Source organism: Bos indicus x Bos taurus, chromosome 5, assembly GCF_003369695.1.
Source record: "Bos indicus x Bos taurus breed Angus x Brahman F1 hybrid chromosome 5, Bos_hybrid_MaternalHap_v2.0, whole genome shotgun sequence".
Classification (NCBI taxonomy): domain Eukaryota; kingdom Metazoa; phylum Chordata; class Mammalia; order Artiodactyla; family Bovidae; genus Bos; species Bos indicus x Bos taurus.
Window position 1 is genome coordinate 21,219,657 of NC_040080.1, and position 25,202 is coordinate 21,244,858.

The 25,202-nt window shown below is 39.9% G+C and overlaps 1 protein-coding gene across 3 annotated transcripts in view; it reads right to left on the reverse strand.

The window, feature by feature from the left end:
- Positions 1–7,332: 7,332 nt before the first annotated feature.
- The window catches only part of STYK1 (serine/threonine/tyrosine kinase 1), a 53,219-nt gene continuing 35,349 nt past the window's right edge, over positions 7,333–25,202 (reverse strand). For all 3 annotated transcript variants that reach the window (XM_027541343.1, XM_027541344.1, XM_027541342.1), the window contains 8 exons: positions 24,580–24,714; positions 21,727–21,993; positions 17,443–17,624; positions 16,824–16,907; positions 14,851–15,059; positions 12,035–12,075; positions 10,878–10,974; positions 7,333–7,959 (listed from right to left, as the gene is read on the reverse strand). In XM_027541343.1, the coding sequence (XP_027397144.1) occupies positions 7,755–7,959; positions 10,878–10,974; positions 12,035–12,075; positions 14,851–15,059; positions 16,824–16,907; positions 17,443–17,624; positions 21,727–21,993; positions 24,580–24,714 (1,220 nt within the window). In that variant the 3' untranslated portion in view covers positions 7,333–7,754. The remainder of the gene's footprint in view (positions 7,960–10,877; positions 10,975–12,034; positions 12,076–14,850; positions 15,060–16,823; positions 16,908–17,442; positions 17,625–21,726; positions 21,994–24,579; positions 24,715–25,202) is intronic.

The following is a 25,202-nucleotide window of genomic DNA, read 5'->3' on the forward strand; positions in this document are numbered from 1 at the left end:
ATCCCGTGAGGTGGGTGTGGCCTTATTCCCCAGGTTAGTGGGATGAGTCAAGATAAAAGCCCAGAATTAGAATGCAGATCTGCAGTACAGCCATTTCTCTTGCTAGACTTCTAACACAGGCCTCTCCCATTTGGACAATGATGGCTCATTTTCAATGATGGCTCGTTTTCTGGCATCTAGAAGCCAGACGAGACAAAGTAGAAAGAATCCATCAAGACAGGCGGTCTGAAAATTTGAAGAGTACATTGAAGCAAAATCTCTTGACAGTCATGATACGAAAAAAATTTTTATCAATAATAAAACTTGTTCGGTTATTGGAGTTTCGGCAATTTGATCACAGATCAAGTGGTTTAGCCCAGATTTCTTATGCTATAGAGTTATACTGGGGAAATAGCGCTCATCTGGGGTGGGTTTTGAAGGATGGGGAAAGACAAGCTGAGCTTTACGCAAAGCCTGGTTTTTTTTGTTTTTTGTTTTTTTCCGCTCTTCGGATATATTGATTACCTTTCTTTTATCGACACACAGAATAATCCTGCTTGTTGGATACCCTTTAACCTTCAGTGGGACTTGATAAAGAGAGTGGCAGTCAGAAGACTGGGATTTATGCCCATTAATTATCTCTACCTAACTTAGTCTAAGACCCTATCTTTAAGCCGTTTTATTGGCTTAAATGAATAGACTACAATCAACTTTGTCAAGCTCAAAGAATTGTTGAAAGGACCAGATGAGATTATGTGAAATAAGATTTAAAATTTATGAAACAACATATGATGAGTTACAATGGGCATTTCCTATGTGCCAGAAATGGTTGGGCACTGGTAATAAAAATAGTCCTTTGTGCTTGTGGTCTAGAAAATGAACATGTAGATACATATTAGTCCATGAAAGCAAATGCTATAAGAAAATTTTGTTTGTTTAATGCTGGTAATATTGCAGAGGACTCAAGTCACTTTATTGGGGAAGAGGGGAAGTGGAAGAAGGGAAATATCAGGGAAGATTTGTGACAAGATGCTATTTGAATTGGACCTTGTTGGATAAATTCATTATATGTTTGGAGGGATGGAAAAGCAAACAGCCTGAGCAAAGGCACAGCAGTGTTACAATGCATGACTTTGGAAAGCCAAGAAATTCGGTATCATTAGAACACAAAGTTCATGGAAGTGGAATAACCAGAAAAACAGACTGAGCAGGTTTTGTGAAGTATTAGCAATTGTATAACTGTCAATATGGAAACCCATATTAACCACTATATAAATGTTAATATAGAAAAATTATTTGATTCCAATATAGGCTTCTATTATAGAAAATATACAAGAAACATAGCACCATCCCTCACCTCTTGGGTGACTGACCTCTCCAGTTTTGTCCAGACCAAGGCGTTTCCTGGAATGTGGGACTTTCAGTCTTAAAACGTGGAACTTCCCAGGCAAACTGGGATGAGTCAGTCACTGTGTTTATCACAAAAATGATCTACAGAAACTTGACCACAATATTCTATAGTATCTCTGGAAATATAGGCAGTAATCCATTTGGTCTGTTTTTTGTGCACTCTTTGGATTCCCTAATGCTTTTCCTTCCAGTTGTTGGCACATGTGCCAGAGTTCATGCTTACCTAGAGACAGCTACAGACGCCAGATCTGTGACTGTGTAAACAGAGCTTATGGAATGCAGGGTGTTAAGATTTTTATTTGTAACCCTTGACTGACTTTATCTCCTAAACAGAAATCTGAGCTCAAGACTAATCCTAACTCTATCTGTTATTAAGATGAAGTGTGAAAATATACTTAAATCCTTCTTATAATTAGCTGAAACAACCACCACAAAAAAAGTCGAATTGTGTTATCTCTTGTATCATGATAAAAATTGGAATGTGATAAAGCATTTGTGTATTGTGGTCTTGGATGTTATACTTCAGAGTAAAAATGTTCTGAATGTCTATTGAGCACTTGAAATGTGGCTAGTGAGACTGAGGAACTGAATTTTTTTTATTTTTAGATCTTATTTTAGTTGTGTGAACTTAATATTAAATAGCCAGACATGTCTAGTGGCTACCTGGGACAATAAATAAGAGGCAGTTCATAGGCTTCTGCATGGGCTGGAAATAGTGAAAATATTTTTGGAACACAGAAATTTCAATTTCAGTGGCTGTAGGCTTCAAACTAGAGCATACTTACTAGTATTAGTTTATGAAAATTAATGTTTGGGCTCAGCTTCAAAAACCTATGTGAAGTAATTAAGAAATAAACATTTTATTTTCCAACTCCAGCTGAAATTAAGGCTTAATGATTTAATCAAATACACAATATACATTTATAAAATAATGATTTCCCACTAGAGTTTTTAAGTTTTTTATTTTCAGCTTCATGGTGACAAGTCAGAGGGCTATGGTCAGAGATGATTATTTCTTATAAGTGTTAATTTAGTCTTCTAAAATGTTCCACTTTTTCCAGTGTCTAAAATTCTCTCTTCCTTTGATCTCTTGGGTCTTCTCTGTCCTCATACCTTTTTTGCCTTTTGCCCCAGTATTTAAAATTATCAAATAATTCCTACTTACAATCTCCAGAAATATGTTCTGACTTTCCTGTGATAAATACTGGAAAGGGTAGTTTTTTGTCCTTATTCCCTTATCAGTAGCTTTTGAATAGTTTTGGTTTTGTATTTATAAAAAAAAAAAAAAAAAAAGCTTTTAAGGCTAACTCATCCCATTAAAAGGATCAAAGTAGTAAATTCAGAATATTATATGGTCTAAAACAGTACTCTTAGGTGATTGAAATGTCTTTAAATGTAAGAATGACTACAGTATATTTCAGTCTTTATTACATCCACCACCTTTCTCTCTTCTCTCCTGAAGTAACTTCTCTCTTTCAACCATGTATGTCTTTTAGAGCACTCAGTGGTGTTACTTTTTTAAAATAAGAGAACCATCATTGTGCAGAAACACCACAACTTCCACACCATTGTTTTTCAAACATGTTCATATATAGTGAGCACTTGAAGGTATTGCTGATTATTAAGACATGGTGATATACTCAATTCCATTATTCAAACTAATGATTTTTCATGCATATGACAGTATTATATGCTTCTAACACATAGCATAACCACTGACTCTTATATCCAAAACAAGTAAAGCCAGTCTGCTAAATTAAGCATAATGGCTTATTTTCTCAGTCTTCTGTTGTATTTAACACATACTTATTTTTTATGAGTCATGGTAGAGCAAAAATTTAGTAACAGCTGTTGTTCAGTTGCCCCATCATGTCTGACTCTTCAAGTCCCCATGGACTCATGCCAGGTTTCCCTGTCCCTCACCATTTCTGGAGTTTGCCAAGTTCATGTCCATTGCATCGGTGATGCCATTTAGCCATCTCATCTTCTGTTGCCCTCTTCTCCTTCTGCCTTCAATCTTTCCCAGCATCAGGGTCTTTTCCAATGAGTTGGCTGGTTAAGGTTAAGATTTAGAAGATTCTATTTACTTTTTCCATTTACCGAGCAGTCAATCCTAAAGGAAATCAGTCCTGAATAATTTGGAAGGACTGCTGTTGAAGCTGAAACTCCAATACTTTGGCTACCTGATGCAAAGAACTGACTCATTTGAAAACACCCTGATGCTGGGAAAGATTGAAGGCAGGAGAAGGGGACTACAGAGGATGAGATGGTTGGATGGCATCATAGACTTAATGGACATGAGTTTGAGTAGACTGCGGGAGCTGGTGATGGACAGCGAGACCTGGAGTGCTGCAGTCCATGGGGTTGCAAAGAGTAGGACACGACTGAGCGACTGAACTGAACTGAACTGAACTGATTTACTTTTTATTTAAAATGGTGAAAAATATTATTCAAATTTAATCTAAGTGCTCAGTCATGTCCAACTCTTTGTGACCTCCGTGGACTCCAGGCTCCTCTGTCCATGGGATTCTTCAGGCACAAAATACCTAAAGTGTTGTGCACGAACATGATTTGAGAACTCTGGTTCAGATTATTCTAAGTTAAGTTACATTGTCAAGTTTCAATAGGACATGATTTCCAGGTCGGCATTCGCTCAGTTCCTAGCTATGTTAGAATTGTTTTTTAACCATAAAGGATAAATTGGAAAAGAAAGACTGGGAGATGAGGAAATCAAAACAATAAAACAAATCCTAACACGGATTCAACTTGATTAAATGGTAGACATTATAATTCTCTTTTCTATTCATTACCTTGGAAATACCTGATTTGAATGATAAGTGAAATATGCCAGAAATATAACTGTCCTTTTGGAAAAAGCCTGGCCAATTGAGGGGAAAATCCAGTTTTCTTTGAATAAACAATTACTATATCCAGTTTTCCAGATCTATATGTAGAAAAACAAATCAAGTTGAAAATAGCAGTCGTCTGTTTCTTTGTCTTCTATCAAAACAAACATTAACATACAATGTGAAATAAGTTAGCAAAATATTTTAAAAATAAATTTATTTCACCTTTATCTTACCCCTTTAAATTTATATTGCATTTATTTTATACTGTGTATATTTTACATCTCTATATAAATTACTATACTTTTATTGGGATCAAGTGTTCAAAATATTGTTCCTAATAAAGATATGTAATAAAAAAAAATGGAGGCACCAGTTTACTACTAAATAAGTGACTTGAGGACTTGAGTCATTCAGGTTTGTCTTTATTTTCTCCAGGGAGACTAACTTTGAGCTTTGTATGTGGTATAAAATGAACAACTATTTGCAGAATTAATATTTTGTTCCTCTTACATATTTTTAAAACTGTACTTTTCCACTGAGTCTATTTTTGTACATGGTGGGTATTTTGTGAAGTATTCTCTCCTGGATCATCTAACTTATTCCCAGAATTTTGATAGAGTTGATTTTTGTTATTTCTAAATTACCCATGATGGATGAGTATCAAGTACTACTTTGAATATTGTTGCTAAAGGCGAATTCATTATTTCCCTTGGGGAAAAAAAATACAGTGTGAAAGAGCACCGCTCTGTTTCATTGGCACCACTCCCCTCCTGCCTCACTGTGCCTCCCTGCAGTTCCTCAAACTGCTCTTTTTCTTGCCTCAGTGTTTTCATGTAAATCATCCTTCTCCTGGAAAGCTCTTCTCTTCACTGTCAGGCTTACTCACCCTCTTTCTAAGGTCTCATTTCAAATGCCACTTTTTTCAGCCAGGTCCCCTCTTTTTACTCCCTTCCATTTACCCTGTACTTTTTCTTCATAGCACTTACAACGGTTTGTAATTCACAAATTCACATTCTTGTTGTTCAGTCGCCAGGTCGGGTCCGACTGTTTGCGATCCCAAGGACTGCAGCACACTGGGGCCTCCCTGACCTTCACCATCTCCACACCACACGTTATGCATACAAACATGTCTATAACGTCCCTTGCTTTCTAGACTCTAATCCAACACTGTTTCTTTTATCCAGCATCTAGCACAGTGTCTGGCACAGATGCCCTTAACACTCAATTCTTTGAAAATATTGAATAAATATTTTGTAAATTAGACATAAGGGAACAGCTGAGAACAATGGCAATCCATAGGATTTCATTGTTTTGTGCTGAGCCATTCTACCTCCCTTCTCCCTATTGCTACTTAGCACATATTAAAATTCTGACTAGTCACTATAGTATTCCTACAGGTGCAAGAATTGTTATGCAGTTGGGTGACTCCATCAGGATTATGCAAACTTTTTCAACTGCCAGTCAGCTTTCCTATAGTAGCCTTGAATGTCTCTTCAAGAGTACCTGATGTATTCTTTAAAATCAGACCATGTGTTCAACTGAATTGTGATAGTCATGATACTTCTAGTATGTTGAAATAGTAGGAGGTGACTGCCATCATCCAGTCACTCACACAAAAATAATGACTTCCTCATTTCAGTCATGTGGTATTTGTACTATAGGCTTCCCCGGGTGGTTCAGTGATAAAGAATTCGCCTGCTAATGCAGGAGGATGTGGGTTTGCCCCTGGGTCGAGAAGATCCCCTGGGGAAGGAACCCATTCCAGTATTCTTGCTTGGGAAATCCATTGGACAGAGGAGCCTGGGGGGCTACAGTCCATGGAGTCACAAAAGAGTCAGACGCAACTAAACAACAACAACAATTTGTACTATACCATCATCTCTAAGTATGTCCTGCCTTGCAATGTGACTGGCAGACCAAGGTTCTCTTCTTGGTCACCACAGATGTTAAATGAAAAATATGTGAAGGAGGACCTAGGATAGTAAAGGGGTGGGTAAGGAAATTAATATTTATTGTCATATAGTACATGCCACATGTGGTACAAATAACACCCTTTCATTCCATTCTCACAACAACCCTGTGAAGTGGGTATTATCCCCTTTTTACACATGAGGAATCTTTTTTGACAATGTAGATTGTCTCTTGAATTTTCCTGTTGACATTAATTCACATTTATTTATTTTCGTCCTCCTTATTGTCAAGATTTTGGCAACTGTATAACCCAAAATGTATACTTTCACTCAATAAATATTGATTTAATGAAATAAGTTTCACAGTACATCATTGAATGATTGAAAATCAGAACCTCCCATCCTTCTATCTCAGGTTACATCTTTTTCTAGCACTCCTTGAAGGCATCCTGACCTAGTGAGCACCCCTGCTGGTTTCCATATTTCCCACTTATTAAATACATACACAGTCTATTCATCATCAACCCTATTGGACTCTCTGAGCTCAGTCTCCATAGTCTCATTTGTCATTGTGCAGTCACTCAGTCATGCCCAACTCTTTGTGATCCCATGAACTGCAGCACACCAGGCTTCCCTGTCCTTCACTATCTCTCGGACTTTGCTCATTCATGGCCGTTGAGTCAGTGATACCAACCAACCATCTCATCCTCTGTCGCCCCCTTCTCCTCCTGCTCTCAACCTTTCCCAGCATCAGGGTCTTTCCCAGTGAGTCGGCTCTTCACATCAAGTGGCCAAAGTACTGGGGCTTCAGCTTCAGCATCAGTCTTTCCAATAAATATTCAGGGTTGATTTCCCTATTCTAACAGGGACCAGAATGCCAGCCTGATGGATGATACATAAACAATGCTCTTAATCATGGAATCACCCCTCCAGCTTCTAGTTAGAATAGTACCAACAGGATTTACCTATCTCAGAATTAGATAAAAGGGGGCTGCATTTCTCCATATAGGGTGAGCTTATACCTTATGGAGAGCTCAGAAATCTTCCTTAATGGTTCTCCTTCATCCCTGCAAGAATGGACCAGAAGTGAAGAACTATATGACCTTCCTCTCCTTTCTCTGTGAAGGATGGACCTTGGTCTTCATCTATACTCCTGAGAAAATAGAACCTTTCATTTTCTTTTCATAAATTTCTTTATCAACTTTCTCTTCCCTCATTTGATTCCAATTTTCTGGACCTTACTATAGTCAGAGTTTGGAAACAAAGGAAACAAGCCTGTGGTAGGAGGGACCAACTTATCCATGCCATGTTGCAACAAAGATTGCAAATTTGTAAAACCTCCCTTGAACGGACACTGTCCAACCCATCTACCCTGTGTCTTCAGAATTGGGACAGCAGAAATGAACTGCATTTCTCCGTCTCAAGGGTACATGGTGAGGGCAGTCTCACCCAGCATCATTTCAGGTTTCTAGTGAAATGTGTAGGGGAAGATTCAAGATTCATGTCCCATTTCTCCTTTTAACTCCCACTAGAAAAGTCTTTGTTCTTGGAGAAACTGCTTTCAAGAGTATACGATCTCCCCAAAGTGGGTGTTGTCCCAGGACCTTCAGAAGATGCTGTAGCAGTAGGAGACACTCTCCACGCTGACACCTGCCACAGCTGCGTACAGTTCAGGTACCACCAACTCCGGTACTTGCAACACAGCCTTGTCATTTGCACTTTGAGCAGCAGTTTCGAGACACGACTGTAGCTTTCTAAGTGAGGGGCGGCTGTCCTCACTCCAATGCCAGCAGGACTTCATGAGACCATACCTGAAAGGGGAGCAAGAAAAACTGACTTCCTTGACAAGGCAAATGTTTGAAAAACATGCTTCTTCGCTTACAAATCTTAACAAAAGAACCCTACAATTCTGTAATCTATTCATCACCCTGTCCCACACTCTTCCCAGAGAATACTATTCCTTCTCACCTTCCTAAATACTAAATCTCTTAATATCTTAACCTTTTTTATAATAAGAATGACTGATGATTTTTTTCTACTGTAACTTTTATTATGGAAAACATTGAACACACATAAGTGTAGAGAATAGTTATACTAGTCACACGAATAGTATACTAGTTAATACTAGTCAATAGTTATACTATGGGCTTCCCTAGTGGCTCAGTCAACAAAGAATCATTTTTTTTTACATGAATGCAAACTTTTTTTACATGAATGTGAATTCACATGAGTTCCTTTATTCAGCATAATACTAAAATCTTCTAATCCTATTTCATCTATTTATCACCTTATTCTTTTTCTTTTCCTTTTTTAAAAAAATTGGGATATAGTTGCTTTATGGGCTTCCCTCAGGGCACAGATGGTAAAGAATCCAATACAGGAGACCTGGATTCGATCTCTGGGTGGGGAAGATCCCCTGGAGAAGGGCATGGCTACCCACTTCAGTATTCTTGCCTGAAGAATTCCATGGTCACAAGAGCCTGTCAGGCTACAGTCCATGGGGTCAATGTCATGTTGGTTTCTGCTGTACTACAATCAGTATGACAGAACAGTTTTGTTGTTTTTTCTATTACCAAAAACTCTTTCAGAAGTTAAGTGTTTTCATCCTACATATTATGAACTTGCATCATTCCAGACCACTGCTATAACTTACCTACTAGTATGAGCTACATTACAACAGGGGAAAATAAGAAGATGTGGAATAACATGATTCATAGTAATTTCAGATACTATAATCAGATAGTTCTTTCCATTAATCCAGGTCATTTTCTCCCTTTATTATTTAGCTTCCCCAGGAAATGGCCTTAGATAATGTGTTTACCACCTTCAATCTGTCTTTGTTTCAATCCAGTTTCTAGAGAATGTGTAACACAGTCTGTTATCAAACGCTCTTTGTCAAGTCTCATTCCCGCCCAAGACCTACAGCAGCTTCCTATTGTTCATCTTATAAAGTCGGCATCCTAACCCCAGCTTCTTACCACATAGGCCTTGCTTAGCGGGAGCCCTCTCCTCCTCCTAAGACAACATCTAGCTATGCCCCAGACATGGTTAATAACACCCAGCTTTTTCTTTGCTTATGCTCTGCCCAAGGCATTAATATCCTCTCCCTGGTTATTCTTTCCTATCGGTATAAGTAGGAATTTTCAATTCCTTCCCTTATAACCTGTGTTATATGGGAAACACACTGTGTTTCCCATACTCTTTAATGTTGTACCATTAGACTTTGTATAAGATGTTATGTTACTCTACTAATACTGATACCATTTACCAAGAACATACTTATTATAAAAGGCATGGTGTGCCTAGTCGACTATTCAGTCATGTCTGACTTTGCAACCCCACAGATTGTAGCCCACCAAGCTCCTCTGTCCATGGGATTTTCTAGGCAAGAATGCTAGAGTGGGTTGCCATTGCCTCCTCCAGGGGATCTTTTCGACCCAAGGACCCAACCTGAAGTCCTGTGTCTCCTGCATTGCAGGCAGATTCTTTACCCACTGAGCCATCAGGGAAGCCCAAAAGGCATGGAAGGGAAACTTAACATGCATTATTTCATTGCAGCCTCACAATTACTTTGAGGTAGGACTATCATTTTACCTATTTCAAGTTAAGTAAACAATGTAACATATAGGACTAAGACTGAACATGTGTCTTTTTGACTATGACATGAATCTGAGCTTTTAACCAGTATACTCATTGCTTCACACTTTCTGTTGATTTTCATGTTCTTTCAGGTATTCCTCATCCAAATATTACATGGTTCAAGATCAGGTACTTTTTCAGTTAAATGTCTCTACCTATCCCCAGTATCAAGGACAGCCAAATATATATATATATATATATGGCCTTCAAGAAATATTTGTCAATAATTTCATTCTAGTATACCCAGCCAGTATCATCACTATACTATGTGTGTATAAGTATATACAGTTATTATTTTTAGCTTTTTTTAATATGCTTGATACAATTACTGTTTGTATTTGTGGGAAACTCAGGTGCTAGAAAGTTACTTTTTCAGTACTGAAGAATTTACAAAATAACAGCAATTTAAACAGAAACGTATATCAATATATTATCTCCTGCTTTCTTAAAAATAATTGAAGCCTTTCTTATAGTCTATCATAACCTGCTTTGTACTTTATTGTTTATGAAATTCTGCATGTAATTTTTACTTTTCTGCTTCTATGTTAGTTCACCAACTGTCCCTTTCTGCTGGCAATTTGATATCTTCCTTCTGCTGTCTAATTTCTTCTCACTGTCTTTCTTCTGATGGGCTTCCAACATGCTTAGAACCAGGAAAAAATTTTTTAAGTTAAATATCAAATAAGAACCAGTGAATAACTGTGGATTTTATGACAACCATATTAGAACTGAAGCTGGTAGTCTCTGAGACTGACATTTATATAACTAAAACAGTGCTGTACCTGCATTGGATTTCATCTGTTTTAAAAGATTCCAGAGGAACTAAGATTTAACAATGTTAGCAAATCTAAATTTCTAATATAGCATTCAGTGGCTGCCTCCATATTGTGTATGTGTGTGTTTGTGTCGCACACATACACACACACAAATGTAAAGACACATATACACATATATATGAGCAGATGTATTTTCTGCATAGGTTTGGTTTAAGGTTGTACCTTAGCACATAGAGGACAGCTGAGGATCATCTGAGCCACTTTACAAACAGCATGACTGATAAAGAGCAAAAAAGATTTTAAAAGCCACTTACATGGTGTGTGTGCAACTACTGGGTCTCTCCATGACTTGCCCTCTTTGGAGATGCTGTAGGATATTGGTAGGAGGGACTTCAGGATATGGAGGTGCCCCTGTTGGTATGGAAAGAGTGAGACGAGTAAGACAACTTTAGGGTCTTCTAGAACATAAACGACTAAGTGACTTCACTTTCACTTTTTACTTTCACGCATTGGAGAAGGAAATGGCAACCCACTCCAGTGTTCTTGCCTGGAGAATCCCAGAGTCAGGGGAGCCTGGTGGGCTGCCGTCTATGGGGTCGCACAGAGTCGGACACAACTGAAGCGACTTAGCAGCAGCAGCAGCAGAATATAAACTATAACTAACACTATTTTCCATCTACCTGGGCTAATCACCTACAAAAGTAGGAAACCTAATAGGTATAATGTAGTTGATCCCTGGTGATCAGATAAGGGTATAACTTGGAGAATTTTGGAGAAAGGAGATGTTGGGGGAAGGAGACCTGATAATTTAGGAATCTGTCAAGTCTTTAGGAATGTAACAAAATAAAGCTAAGCGAGAAATAAGATCTGCCCTCTACTTCTCAAACAAGAGAAAGTGCTGCAGTTTCTCAGTCAAACGGATTAATAAATCTAAAGACAACATTTTTATATTTATGCAAGATCAGCCTAGGGGCTTCCCAGGTGGCACTAGTGGTAAAGAATCTGCCTTCCATTGCAGGAAACTCAAGAGATGTGGTTTCGATCTCTGGGTGGGGAAGATCCCCTGGAGAAGGAAATGGCAACTCCCTCCAACAAGAATTTGCCTGAAAAATTCCATGGACAGAGGAACCTGGCAGATAACAGTCCATGGGGTTGCAAAGAGTTGGACACGACTGAGCACCTGAGCACACACAAGATCATCCTTGGAATACTCCTTGGATTTTAAAATATGCCATGGAATTGGTAAAGCCTTTGGGGAAAGAAAGAGGAAGGAGGGAGACAGTTAGGGAAGGAACCATGACTTTATAAGACTATCTCAAAAATCAAGCTTGGATTCTGAAAATGTGTCAGCTCAGTTCGATCTTCAGCAATTGTGCTGAAACCCCTTCTCACAGCAAATGCCATCTACCACACAAATAAACATCCTCGCATATTTCTATAGGGGTGCCACTACTTTGGGGATTTTCCTTACCTAGAGTCACCATCTCGTACAGCAGGATCCCAAAAGACCAGCTGTAAAAGAAACAAAGCTGTTTACTTCACTTTTATTTCTGCCTTTCATAAAGATGGCTCACTTAAATACCAGAGACCTTCAGTAAGAAACCATGACAATGGCAGTGAATGGGAATCAAGGGTGATTGGTACAATAAGCAATGTAGTTATGCCATTAGAAAATATTTCTGTCCAGTCCCCTTCGAATCTAATTTCCTTGAGAGCTCGATTTATGTCTCCTTTCTTCACATTAATAGATATTTACTATTATTTGTTAAATATTATATATGAATAGATAGTATACATTAATAGGTATTTACACACTAATAGATATTTACTCTTATTTGTTAAATGCTATGAGCGCTTATGCAAATGCAAACATATTCACTCAAACATATAAAAATTCTCATGTATCTTTTTCATCTTTTCCATTCCTTCCTGCTGAAATTCCAGCTTTTATTCTTCAGTTCAGTTCAGTTCAGTCGCTCAGTCCTGTCCGACTCTTTGCGACCCTATAAATTGCAGCACGCCAGGCCTCCCTGTCCATCACCAACTCCCGGAGCTCACTCAAACTCACGTCCATCGAGTCAGTGATGCTATCCAGCCATCTGCCTCCAATCCCTCCCAGCATCAGAGTCTTTTCCAATGAGTCAACTCTTCGCATGAGATGGCCAAAGTATTGGAGTTTCAGCTTTAGCATCAGTCCTTCCAATGAACACCCAGGGCTGATCTCCTTCAGAATGGACTGGCTGGATCTCCTTACAGTCCAAGGGACTCTCCAGAGTCTTCTCCCAACACCACAGTTCAAAAGCATCAATTCTTCTGCACTCAGCTTTCTTCACAGTCCAACTCTCACATCCATACATGACCACTGGAAAAACCATAGCCTTGACTAGATGGACCTTTGTTGGCAAAGTAATGTCTCTGCTTTTGAATATGCTGTCTAGGTTGGTCATAACTTTTCTTCCAAGGAGTAAGTGTCTTTTAATTTCATGACTGCAATCACCATCTGCAGTGATTTTGGAGCCCAAAAACATAAAGTCTGACACTGTTTCCACTGTTTCCCCATCTATTTGCCATGAAGTGATGGGACCAGATGCCATGATCTTAGTTTTCTGAATATTGAGCTTTAAACCAACTTTTTCACTCTCCTCTTTCACTTTCATCAAGAAGCTTTTTAGTTCCTCTTCACTTTCTGCCATAAGGGTGGTGTCATCTGCATATCTGAGGTTATTGATATTTCTCCCGGCAATCTTGATTCCAGCTTGTGCTTCTTCCAGCCCAGCGTTTCTCATGATGTACTCTGCATAGAAGTTAAATAAGCAGGGTGACCATATACAGCCTTGACATACTCCTTTTCCTATTTGGAACCAGTCTGTTGTTCCATGTCTTAGTTCAAGGCCAAGCAGGGTTTATCTTTTATCTACTATATCCTCAGTAGATCTAACTGCCCAAACCTAGGTAAAACATTAACAGAGCAAGTTTTGTACATAAATGGACTAAGTAGTTGCCTAAACAATATGATTTGAGAGACATATGTTTCATTATTCTACAGCATCATTGTGAAATGAGCAGTATCTCCCAAGGAAGTTTATTACTTCCAGACCTCTGTTGAAAAGCAGATATCAGGGAAACAGCAATGAAATGAAAAATCAGTGTCTTAATTGATTCACCACATTAACTGATGTTCTAAATTTCCCCTAAAGCTCCTAACATTCATGGCTGGTAAGATATCCTGTATTATACCTACCTGCTCCTCCAAGCAGATGAGTCATATGGTTACCAAAGTCAATTGTTATTCTTTGCAATCCTGTTTATGCCAATCATACATGTAACTATAACTACGTTATCAATTAAATACTATGTAGATTGATTAAATATACATGCCAAAAGCCTTAGCTCCCTGAAAACTAGGTTGAATGCTTTCAAAACATTCTCTAAAATCAAGCCGCTTAAAAGAGAGTGTTGTCGAACTGTGTGAGTGAGACAACTGTAGAAAACTGGGGGAAATTTAACAATAAATGCCTGCAGTCAAACTTCATCACAATTGTTTTATACAAGAAATACAACATGTAACTTCATTTAGCACAGCACGTGTAGCCTCTTGGCCTTCCTCTGAAAGACTGATAAATATCCATTTATATGTTTTAAGTTAAAATAAATTGAGTATATAAATACACATATACATGGGCTTCCCTGGTGGCACAGTGATAAAGAACCTCCCCACCAATGCAGGAGAGGTAAGAGATAAGGTTTGATCCCTGGGTCAGGAGGATCCCCTGGAGGAGGAATAGGCTACCCAACTCCAGTATTCTGGAAACTTTCATGGACAGAAGAGCCTGTCAAAGTCAGATACAACTGAAGCGACTTAGCACAGCACATACATATATATATGTAAATATATATATTTTTTCTTTTTAATAGCTCCTAGTTTAAACTTTTGATTAAGTGGATCTGCCTCTTTCAGATAAAACTAGATAAAGAGATAGAACTATACCAAATCAAGTCCTCAGATATTGGTGTGAATAATCTATTCATTTTTCATTTTTTCTCTCCTAATCAAGGCTTCTAATCTGACACAGAGGGAATACTTCAGGAGGCACTAAAAAGGATTGCAGACAGCTGCCAACTATGAGCTCTGCCACATAACACACATTTTTGCTTGAGAGTCTGTCTGACTTCAAAGCACAGACTTCATGCATAGACTTAATTGACAACAGACCCAGTCATGTTCACAGGCAGGAGGACACTGAAGTCAAGAAAGGAGGAACTCCACGGGGCAGGAACAAACCGTACATGTCTCCTTTGATGCCAGCTGGTTTCAGCAGAAGCCGTTCTGGGGCAAGCCACTTGAGGGGTACCACGTGAGTGGAGGAGATGGCCCCTCGGGAATGAACTTCATAAGCCAGGCCCAGCCCGCAGAGCTTAGCAGTGAGGTCACACTGGATTAGAACATTCCTGGCTGCCACATCGCCATGGAACAGACGCTTCTCCTGGAGAAATTCCTGTCAGAGTGATGTCAAAATGGATCAGTTCTCCGAAGTCATGGCTTGGGTCCCAGATAAAGTGAAGCAGATCCTCGAAAAGACATTTTCTACCCTGAACAAGCCGCATTAATAATGACATATCCATTCTCCCCCAAACTCCCTCCCATCCAGGCTGCCACATAACACTGAGCAGAGTTCCCTGTGCTCTACAGTAGGTCCTTGTTGGTTATCCATTTTAAATATAGCAATATGTATTTATATGGCTGAGTCCCTTTGTTGTCCACCTGAAACTATCACAACATTGTTTATCGGTTATACTGCAATACAAAATAAAAAGTTTAATATAAAAAAAAAAATAACATGTCACGTCCACACAGCTACTAAGTGGCAGTGACCAGAACCAAATATTCTAATTCATAAAAAGCACAGTACTTATAATGAATCAGACATGTTTGCATTGTGTTTAAGATCAACAGTTTCCAGAAATTCATTCTTTAAAAAAATTAATAAAAACTTTATTATGTTTTTTTATGAGTTGTTTTAGGGTGAAAACAAAGTTGAGTGGAAAAGCCAGAGCACTCAGGCCTCCTGCCCCTTAGTTTCCTCTATTAACAGCTTGCACTACTGTAATACATTTGTTACAACTGATGAACCTATGTGCTCAGTTGCTCAGTTGTGACTCTTTGCAACCCCATGGACTGTAGCCCACCAGGCTCCTCTGTCCATGGGATTTCCCAGACAAGAATACTGGAGTGGTTTGCCATTTCCTCCTCCAGATCTTCCCGATACAGGGATCAAACCCGTGCCCCTTGCATTAGAAGTGCAGAGTCAACCACCAGACCACTAGGGAAGTCCCTATTTAGGTTAGTCTAAAATAAAGACATGATTTCATTTTCACCCCCTTCTTATTCCTCCTCTTCCACTTGTTCTTTGTTCCTTTTCAAGTATATGCAATTCCTGTCACATTCAGTATTACAGCAAGTCTCCTGCCTAACACATTCTGAGCTAGTATTTCTTGTTCTTTAGGTATAAATTATAAACATTCTTCTGGCTCTGTAGCCTTTCACCCATTCGTTTTCTCTTCCCAAATCTTCTACCAGCTTATCTTTTCCTCTTTTACATCTGCTAACAGTATATATAGGGAAGTATGAGAAGGGGCCAGCAGAGGATGAGGTGACTAGATAGCATCACCAACTCAATAGACATGAATCTGAGCAAACTCTGGGAGATAGTGGAAGACAGAGGAGCCTGGCTGGCTACAGTCCATACAGCTGCAAACAGTCAGACACGACTGAGTGAACAACATGTGGGCATATAGCTCTTGGCCCTGGTGCCTTTACCGTTAAGACTGAGAAACCTTTTAAAACCCTTCTTGGGACTTCCCTGGTGGTCCAGTAGTTAAGATTCTGTGCTTCCCGGGGCACAGGTTTGATCCCTGGTCGGGGAACTAAGATCCTGCATACCTCATGGTGTGGCCAAAAAAAAAAAATTATTTTTTAATAAGCAATAAAAGAAATAAAACCTTTCCTGTTTCTTCTAGAAACCCTAAAGTGACCACTTTCTACCTAGAATTACCAATCCTGAATTATATTATCTAAATAATTTCATAAAGAGAAAATTGAAAACAATTAATTGATGCTTGAGTTTCTGCCCCCTAACTTCCACCAGATTTCATTTATAATATATACCCCATTTGAGAACATAAATATAAGAAATATGACATTAAATACCAGGCTAACAAAAAAGATCACTGCCATCTGTTGTCACTTCTCCAAGCCTTACCAAAGCCAAAAGGACCTGCTTCCCAATGTGATATATTTGTTTCTCTGTGAGGTCATAGGGAAGACCATCCATGGTCATCACATCCTAAAGAGATAAAGAAAAAGGCATTACATCAAAATGACATGAACAGATCTAAAGGGAAAAATAGGGAAAGAAATATTCTTAAATGCAGTTACTGAAGCTAGGGCAAAACACAAAAATATAAGGACTTGGGAATTCCCTTGGCAGTCCAGTGGTTAGGAACCCACACTTTTACTGCAAAGGGCCTGGGTTCAATCACTTGTCAGGGAAGTTAGTTCCCATTAACCACATGACATGGCCAAAAATAAATAAGAATTTAAAAACTAAAAAATGTACAAAAGCTAAAAGATCCAAGGAGAGATGGTATGAGAGATTCCCAGGTATGCAGAAAAGTGCCATGCTTTACTGGACCAGGAAGACAATAAAGAATGTAGGTGAATAGCAGAATGAAGGAAGAACAGAATTTGTCAGGCTAATTGGTATGTGCATAGCTAATCAACCAGGTCAAGCCTTTCTTCCTAGTCAGGCTAATTGGTATGTGCACAGCTAATTAACCAGGTCAAACCTTTCTTCCTAACACCTCTGCCCCACCACTCACCCGGCGACAGGTCCAGAGAAAGCTGAGCAGGTCTCCGTGGGCCACATCCTCCAGAACCATGTAGAGCGGCAGCCTGTCTGTGCAGCAACCTTCCAGCTGTACCAAGTTTTTGTGCTTCCCCAAGTATAGATAGAATTGGATTCGCCCTAAGAAATCCTGCACCTCTTGGAGCCCAGTTGGTTCTGTGGAGGACAGAAGAACCATGGGGAATGAGCAGTCAGAGTGCCAATAAAGTGGGGAGTATGAGGCAGGAAGAACCTCAGATGTAAATTTCAAAGCTTCAAAGGGGAATGAGCGTAGACCAAAAGTAAACAGAAAGGGGATCAATTAGATGATCTTCGATGTCACTGTTCTTTTATCAAAGGTAACATAGACCCACAGTTCTTCACAACTAGTTAGACTTTCCTCTGCCTAATAAAATTGTTCTGTTTACATTAAAATATTATCACACATGCTATTTTCTTGTTGTTACACGCTATGAGGTCCCAAAAGAATCAGACATAACTCAGTGACTAATATCTGATTCTTTTGGGACCTCATAGACTGTAGTCCACCAGCCTCCTCTGTCTATGGGATTCTGCAGGCAAGAATACTGGAATGGGTTGTCATTTCCTTCTCCAGGGGATCTTCCTGACCTAGGGATTGAACCTGTTTCTCCTGCATTGCAGATGGATTCTTTACTGCTGAGCTACATGGAAGCCCCTAACTATAACATCAGCTCAGTCACTCAATCATGTCCGACTCTTTGCGACCCCATGAATCGCAGCATGCCAGGCCTCCCTGTTCATCACCAACTCTCGCAGTTCACTCAGACTCATATCCATTGAGTCCGTGATGCCATCCAGCCATCTCATCCTCTGTCATCCCCGTCTCCTACTGCCCCTAATCCCTCCCAGCATCAGGCTCTTTTCCAATGAGTCAACTCTTTGCATGAGGTAGCCAAAGTATTGGATTTCAGCTTCAACATCAGTCCTTCCAAAGAACACCTAGGACTGATCTCCTTTAGGATGGACTGGGTGGATCTCCTTGCAGTCCAAGGGACTCTCAAGAGTTTTCTCCAACACCACAGTTCAAAAGCATCAATTCTTCTGCACTCAGCTTTCTTCACAGTCCAACTCTCACATCCATACATAACCACAGGAAAAACCGTAGCCTTGACTAGATGGACCTTTGTTGGCAAAGTAATATCTCTGCTTTTCAATATGCTATCTAGGTTGGTCATAACTTTCCTTCCAAGGAGTAAGCGTCTTTTAATTTCATGGCTGCAGTCACCATCTGCAGTGATTTTGGAGCCCCAAAAAATAAAGTCTGACACTGTTTCCACTGTTTCCCCATCTATTTCCCATGAAGTGATGGGACCAGATGCCATGATCTTCGTTTTCTGAATGTTGAGCTTTAAGCCAACTTTTTCACTCTCCTCTTTCACTTTCATCAAGAGGCTTTTAGTTCCTCTTCACTTTCTGCCATAAGGGTGGTGTCATCTGCATATCTGAGGTTATTGATATTTCTCCCGGCAATCTTGATTCCAGCTTGTGTTTCTTCCAGTCCAGCGTTTCTTATGATGTACTCTGCATGTAAGTTAAATAAGCATGGTGACAATATACAGCCTTGACGTACTCCTTTTCCTATTTGGAACCAGTCTGTTGTTCCATGTCCAGTTCTAACTGTTGCTTCCTGACCTGCATATAGGTTTCTCAAGAGGCAGGTCAGGTGGTCTGGTATTCCCATCTCTTCAGAATTTTCCACAGTTTATTGTGATCCACACAGTCAAAGCCTTGGCATGGTCAATAAAGCAGAAATAGATGTTCTTCTGGAACTCTCTTGATTTTTCCATGATCCAGCGGATGTTGGCAATTTGATCTCTGGTTCCTCTGCCTTTTCTAAAACCAGCTTGAACATCTAGAAGTTCACAGTTCAGGTACTGCTTAAGCCTGGCTTGGAGAATTTTGAGCATTACTTTACTAGCATGTGAAATGAGTGCAATTGTGTGGTAGTTTGAGCATTCTTTGGCATTGCCTTTCTTTGGGATTGGAATGAAAACTGACCTTTTCCAGTCCTGTGTCCACTACTGAGTTTTCCAAATTTGCTGGCATATTGAGTGCAGCACTTTCACAGCATCATCTTTCAGGATTTGAAATAGCTCAACTGGAATTCCATCACCTCCACTAGCTTTGTTCGTAGTGATGCTTTCTAAGATCCGTAGTGATGCTTTCTAAGGTTTCTACTTGACTTCACATTCCAGGATTTCTGGCTCTAGGTGAGTGATCACACCATCGTGATTATCTAGGTCATGAAGATCTTTTTTGTACAGTTCTTCTGGGTATTCTTGCCACCTCTTCTTAATATCTTCTGCTTCTGTTAGGTTCATACCATTTCTGTCCTTTATCGAGCCCATCTTTGCATGAAATGTCCCCTTGGTATCTCTAACTTTCTTGAAGAGAACTATAGTCTTTCCCATTCTGTTGTTTTCCTCTATTTCTTTGCATTGATCGCTGAGGAAGGCTTTCTTATCTCTTCTTGCTATTCTTTGGAACTCTGCATTCAGATGCTTATATCTTTCCTTTTCTCCTTTGCTTTTCGCTTCTCTTCTTTTCACAGCTATTTGTAAGGCCTCGCCAGACAGCCATTTTGCTTTTTTGCATTTCTTTTCCATGGGGATGGTCTTGATCCCTGTCTCCTGTACAATGTCATGAACCTCTGTCCACAGTTCATCAGGCACTCTATCTATCAGATCTAGTTTCTAAATCTATTTCTCACTTCCACTGTATAATCATAAGGGATTTGATTTAGGTCATACCTGAATGGTCTAGTGGTTTTCCCCACTTTCTTCAATTTAAGTCTGAATTTGGCAATAAGAAGTTCATGATCTGAGCCACAGTCAGCTCCCAGTCTTGTTTTTGCTGACTGTATAGAGCTTCTCCATCTTTGGCTACAAAGAATATAATCAATTTGATTTTGATGTTGACCATCTGGTGATGTCCATGTGTAGAGTCTTCTCTTGTGTTGTTGGAAGAGGGTGTTTGCTATGACCAGTGCGTTCTCTTGGCAAAACTATAGTCTTTGCCCTACTTCGTTTTGTACACCAAGGCCAAACTTCCCAGGTGTCTCTTGACTTCCTACTTTTGCATTCCAGTCCCGTATGATGAAAGGGACATCTTTTTTGGGTGTTAGTTCTAAAAAAAAAAAAAAGGTCTTGTAGGTCTTCATAGAACCGTTCAATTTCAGCTTCTTCAGTGTTACTGGTTGGGGCATAGGCTTGGATTACCGTGATATTGAGTGGTTTGCCTTGGAAACGAACAGAGATCATTCTGTCATTTTTGAGACTGCATCCAAGTACTGCATTTCAGACTCTTTTATTGACCATGATGGCTACTCCATTTCTTCTAAGGGATTCCTGCCCAAAGTAGTAGATATAATGGTCATCTGAGTTAAATTCACTCATTCCAGTCCATCTAGTTTATGACTATAACATAGATATTAATATTTTATTGAAGGAATAGAAAACTAATGGTTGATATGTATATAGGTTCAAATTTCATAATTCTCATTTGAGGCGTAAAGAATGACTTTCCGACAGAGCTTTATAGATTTGAGAATAAGGAATCCAGGATGGTGTGCAGGTTACAAATATGTGTGACTATTACACAGATTAAGCTGAGGTGACAATCTTCTCCCAAACCTCAACATTCTAAACCAAGAAAAGATCTGTATTCTGCTGCTTTCTTAAAGCACTTTGCTTCTGTTTTGTTTGCTTGTTTTCTTTTGTTTGCTGGACAAGTTGTTTATTGTTCCTTCTGCTTTTAATTACATTCAATAAAAATAGCAATGATAAAAAATGTTATCACACATTAAAATATTATTATTTCTAGACCTTTTGATTATGATTCTTGCTAATCCTATCTCTGTTCCGTTTTATGTATCCATCATTACTGGTCCACATCATGAGTATCAGTCAAAAAGAAAATGAAGTATCTGGAAAAGGAATCAAATAGGCAAGAAAAATGAAGAAACAACCTCAAAATCCTCATCCAAGAAATATTCAATGGGCAAAAAGTTAATTTTAACAGCCTTAATAGGCAAGGTTGAGCTAGGGAAAGACCCAAAGAAGAACTTTTCTGTTCTTGAATTTTTACTTTCTATTTCCTTCTTATTGTGGGCCAGCTGTGGTCACAAGTATCTGCTGATTAACATCCTAATGTCTGAAAACCCTGTTAGCATTCCCTGTTGAGGGTTCACAGTAAAAATGTTAAAAGAGGAAAAGAAGTGCAGTACTCCTCCTCTTACCTTTTAAAGTCTTGAGGACCACACTCCTGGGCTTCGCAGGGTTCCCAGTGTGTATTGTGGTGCGATAGATGGCCCCATAGCTACCACTGTGGATTTGCTCCAGAACTTCAGAGAGTTGTTCCCGGGGCACCTGCAGCTTAGCCAGGACTTGTGCAGAAGTTCGCAGAAGGCTTTCCACCGAGGTCTCCTCAAGTGGTACAAACACAGTTCCCCCAGGTCCTGCTGCTTCCTGGCTTAGGTTCCCAGATGGAGGCACGTGGGCAACACCTAAAACAAAGAGGTGACACCAACCAGCTTTTTTCTGGCCCCATGGACTCCAGGAAATCAGAACCTCAAACAAACCAGCAAGAAGTCCCTTCAGAAATTTTCTCTCTTGGGTCAATGTGAGGTACCTTCAGGTGCTTCTCAATGAACCAGCATCAACACAAACCTTGTAGAATATATGTCATAATCCCATTACTTCTAAGGCAACTTAAGATGGACCTCTGAAAACTGGTAAAGACATTTCTGTTCAGTCTTTCTCAGAATTCCAGTTCAGTATGAGTAGAGTCTAGAGACAATTCAAAAAGCTACTGAATATATCTTCAAACCACAGACACCTAAAGTGGTGGTAACTGCGAGGGGAGCTATCATTTGAGTCAATAAAGTGACTTTCAAGAGCGAAACAGAGGTATGGATAAGTACTCGACTCTAAGCTAAAGTTATTCTTCTTCCCTCAAGTTGTCCCCAAAATCAAATTATTCCATATTTCCCAGAGTCTCAATCAAGAAAGTCTTGGATTTCCCTGGCAGGCCAGTGGTTATGGGCTTCCCTCGTAGCTCAGTCAGTAGAGAATCTGCCTGCAATGCAGAGGACCTGGGTTAGATTCCTGGGTGGGGAAGATCCCCTGGTGAAGGAAATGGCAACACACTCCAGTATTCTTGCCTGGAAAATCCCATGGACAGAGGAGCTTGACGGGCTACATACAGTCCATGGAGTCGCAAAGAGTCGGACATGAGTTAGTGTGTAAACAACAACGTTGAAATCGGTGAGCCTGGAACCAAGTGAGATAATAAAAGAGTTACAGGAGATGAGGCCAGCAGAGAGGACTCTGATCATGTTAGGCCACTGAAAGAATTTAATCTATTTTTCATTCTAAGATGACAAGCTACTGGAGGTTTCATGCAGAGAATTAACAGGGCTCACTTAGGCCTTAAAAGAATCATTCAACTGCTCTGAGGAGTACAGACAGTGAAAGGATACAGGCAGAAGCAGGGAAACTAGGTAACGGTGTATTACAATTTTCTATGAGAGGTGAGGGTGACTTGAGTCTCTTTTGAAGGTACAGTTAAACAGGATTTGCTAATAGATTGGATACAGAATGTGAGAGAAAGAGGAGGCAAGGACATCTTCAGATTTCATTTAGACTTCATTTTAGATTGAACACATAGTGAGCTGGGCTTGCCATTTATTATGACAGGGAAGACTATGAAGAGGAAATTGTGAGGGGAATTTCAGGACTTTTGTTTTACACATGCTATATATTTTAACTGTGGTGCTGGAGAAGGCTCTTGAGAGTCCCTTGGACTGCAAGGAGATCAAACCAATTAATCCTAAAGGAAATCAGTCCTGAATATTCGTTGGAAGGACCGTTGCTGAAGCTGAAGCTCCAATTCTTTGGCCACATGATACGAACAGCCAACTCATTGGAAAAGACCCTGATGCTGGGAAAGATTGAATGCAAAAGGAGAAGGGGTTGACGGAGGATGAAATGGTTAGATAGCATCACCAACTTAATGGACATAAACTTGAGCAGACCTGGGGAGAGAGTAGAGGACAGGGAAGCCTGGTGTGCTGCAGTCCATGGGGTCACAGAAAGTTGGACACGACTTAGTGACTCAACAACAACAACAACAAATAAGAAAATCAGGATACAATTTAGAGAAGGAGAAGGGATCCACCACTCTAGAGATTCATATCGCTGTCAGGATTTTTTTCCCTTCTTTTTTCTCTGAGTTTTCCATTCAAGCTGGCTCTCTTTCATCATATGCTCAGTGATACTCCAGAATAGCATGCTATCATCTCCTACCTAGTGCTTCAAAGACTATTATGGGACTTCCCTGGTGGTCCAGTGTTTAAGAATTTGCCTACCAATGGAGGGGATATGGGTTCAATCCCTGATCCAGGAAGATTCCACATGTCACAGGGCAACTAAACCCATGCGCCACAACTTCTGAGCTTGAGTGCTCCACAGCCCATGTTCCGCAACAAGAGAAGCCACCAGAGTAAGTCCGTGTACCACGACGAAGAGTAATCCTTGCTGGCCAAAACTAGAGAAAGCCAGGAGCAGCAGTGAAGACCAGAACAACCATAAATAAATTTTTTAAAATCATTAAGAAAAAAAAAAGACTATTATTAAGGCTACTCCTTTACATCAGAAATTCCAGAAGCACAAAGTAGAGGTGGAATGTATTATAGAGTAAAATGTCATCCTTCGAAGCTCATTACAAAGCCTTTGGCTTTATCCCCAGGCTTCCTCCCCAGTCCTTAGACACTCACATGGCCAAAGATTTGATGGTGCAATAGGACAAAGAAAACAGAAAGAGGTTACATGAGGCCTCTCTTGCCTTCTCTTCTTTCAGCTAACAAGAAATTCTGAAATTTCTTGTTATATAAATATATGAAATTCATATATTGAATTTCAACTCATGACATTCCTAAGAAAGGCTCACCTGTTGCTCTCAACTCCACAGGAGGGGACCCATACCATCTATCTCATCAGAGTCCTTGAGATTTGACCTCACTGAAGGTTGGGTCTTCTTTCCTACCATCTCCATCTTTCTCAAGTCACTGCCCAGCCTGTTTGAGTCTTACCTCGAGGTCCTGGAGACTGCTGTTGGGCTCTCTGTCCTCTGATAAAAAGCCACAGGATGACACCAAGGAGGATGAGGAAGGTACCAACTAGGAGGGTTGGGATGATGATGATTTCATACTGCTGTTCCCGGATAACTAGGTAGGAGATCAAGCAAGAAGAGATTGAAGAAGCCCCCTAACCGGACTCCCCCTCCCCTGAGTCTTCAGCTCACCGTATGTGACATGATTATCTCTTCCTTCTGATCAGCTCCCTGATCTGAATCCCTATGCCCCTGTTTCTCAGCCCAGCCCTGTGCCTCCTCTCTCATTTTTCCTGCTGAGATGAAAGTGCAGTACATCTTTATCTCCCATTGCCACTCTCCCCTACCCTGCCCCCCTCCTTCAAAGAAAATGGTCCCTAATGCCAATTCCTTTCTCACCACTCTCTTCATTTTATTAGAAATCAAATGATCTTTCTTCCAGAATCTCTTCAGATCTTGTGCGTGCATGCTAAGTCACTTTAGTTGTGTCTGACTCTGTGCGACCCTATGGACTGTAGCCTGCCAGGCTCCTCTGTCCATGGGATTCTCCAGGCAAGAATACTGGAGTGAGTTTGTCATGCCCTTCTCAAGGGAATCTTCCCA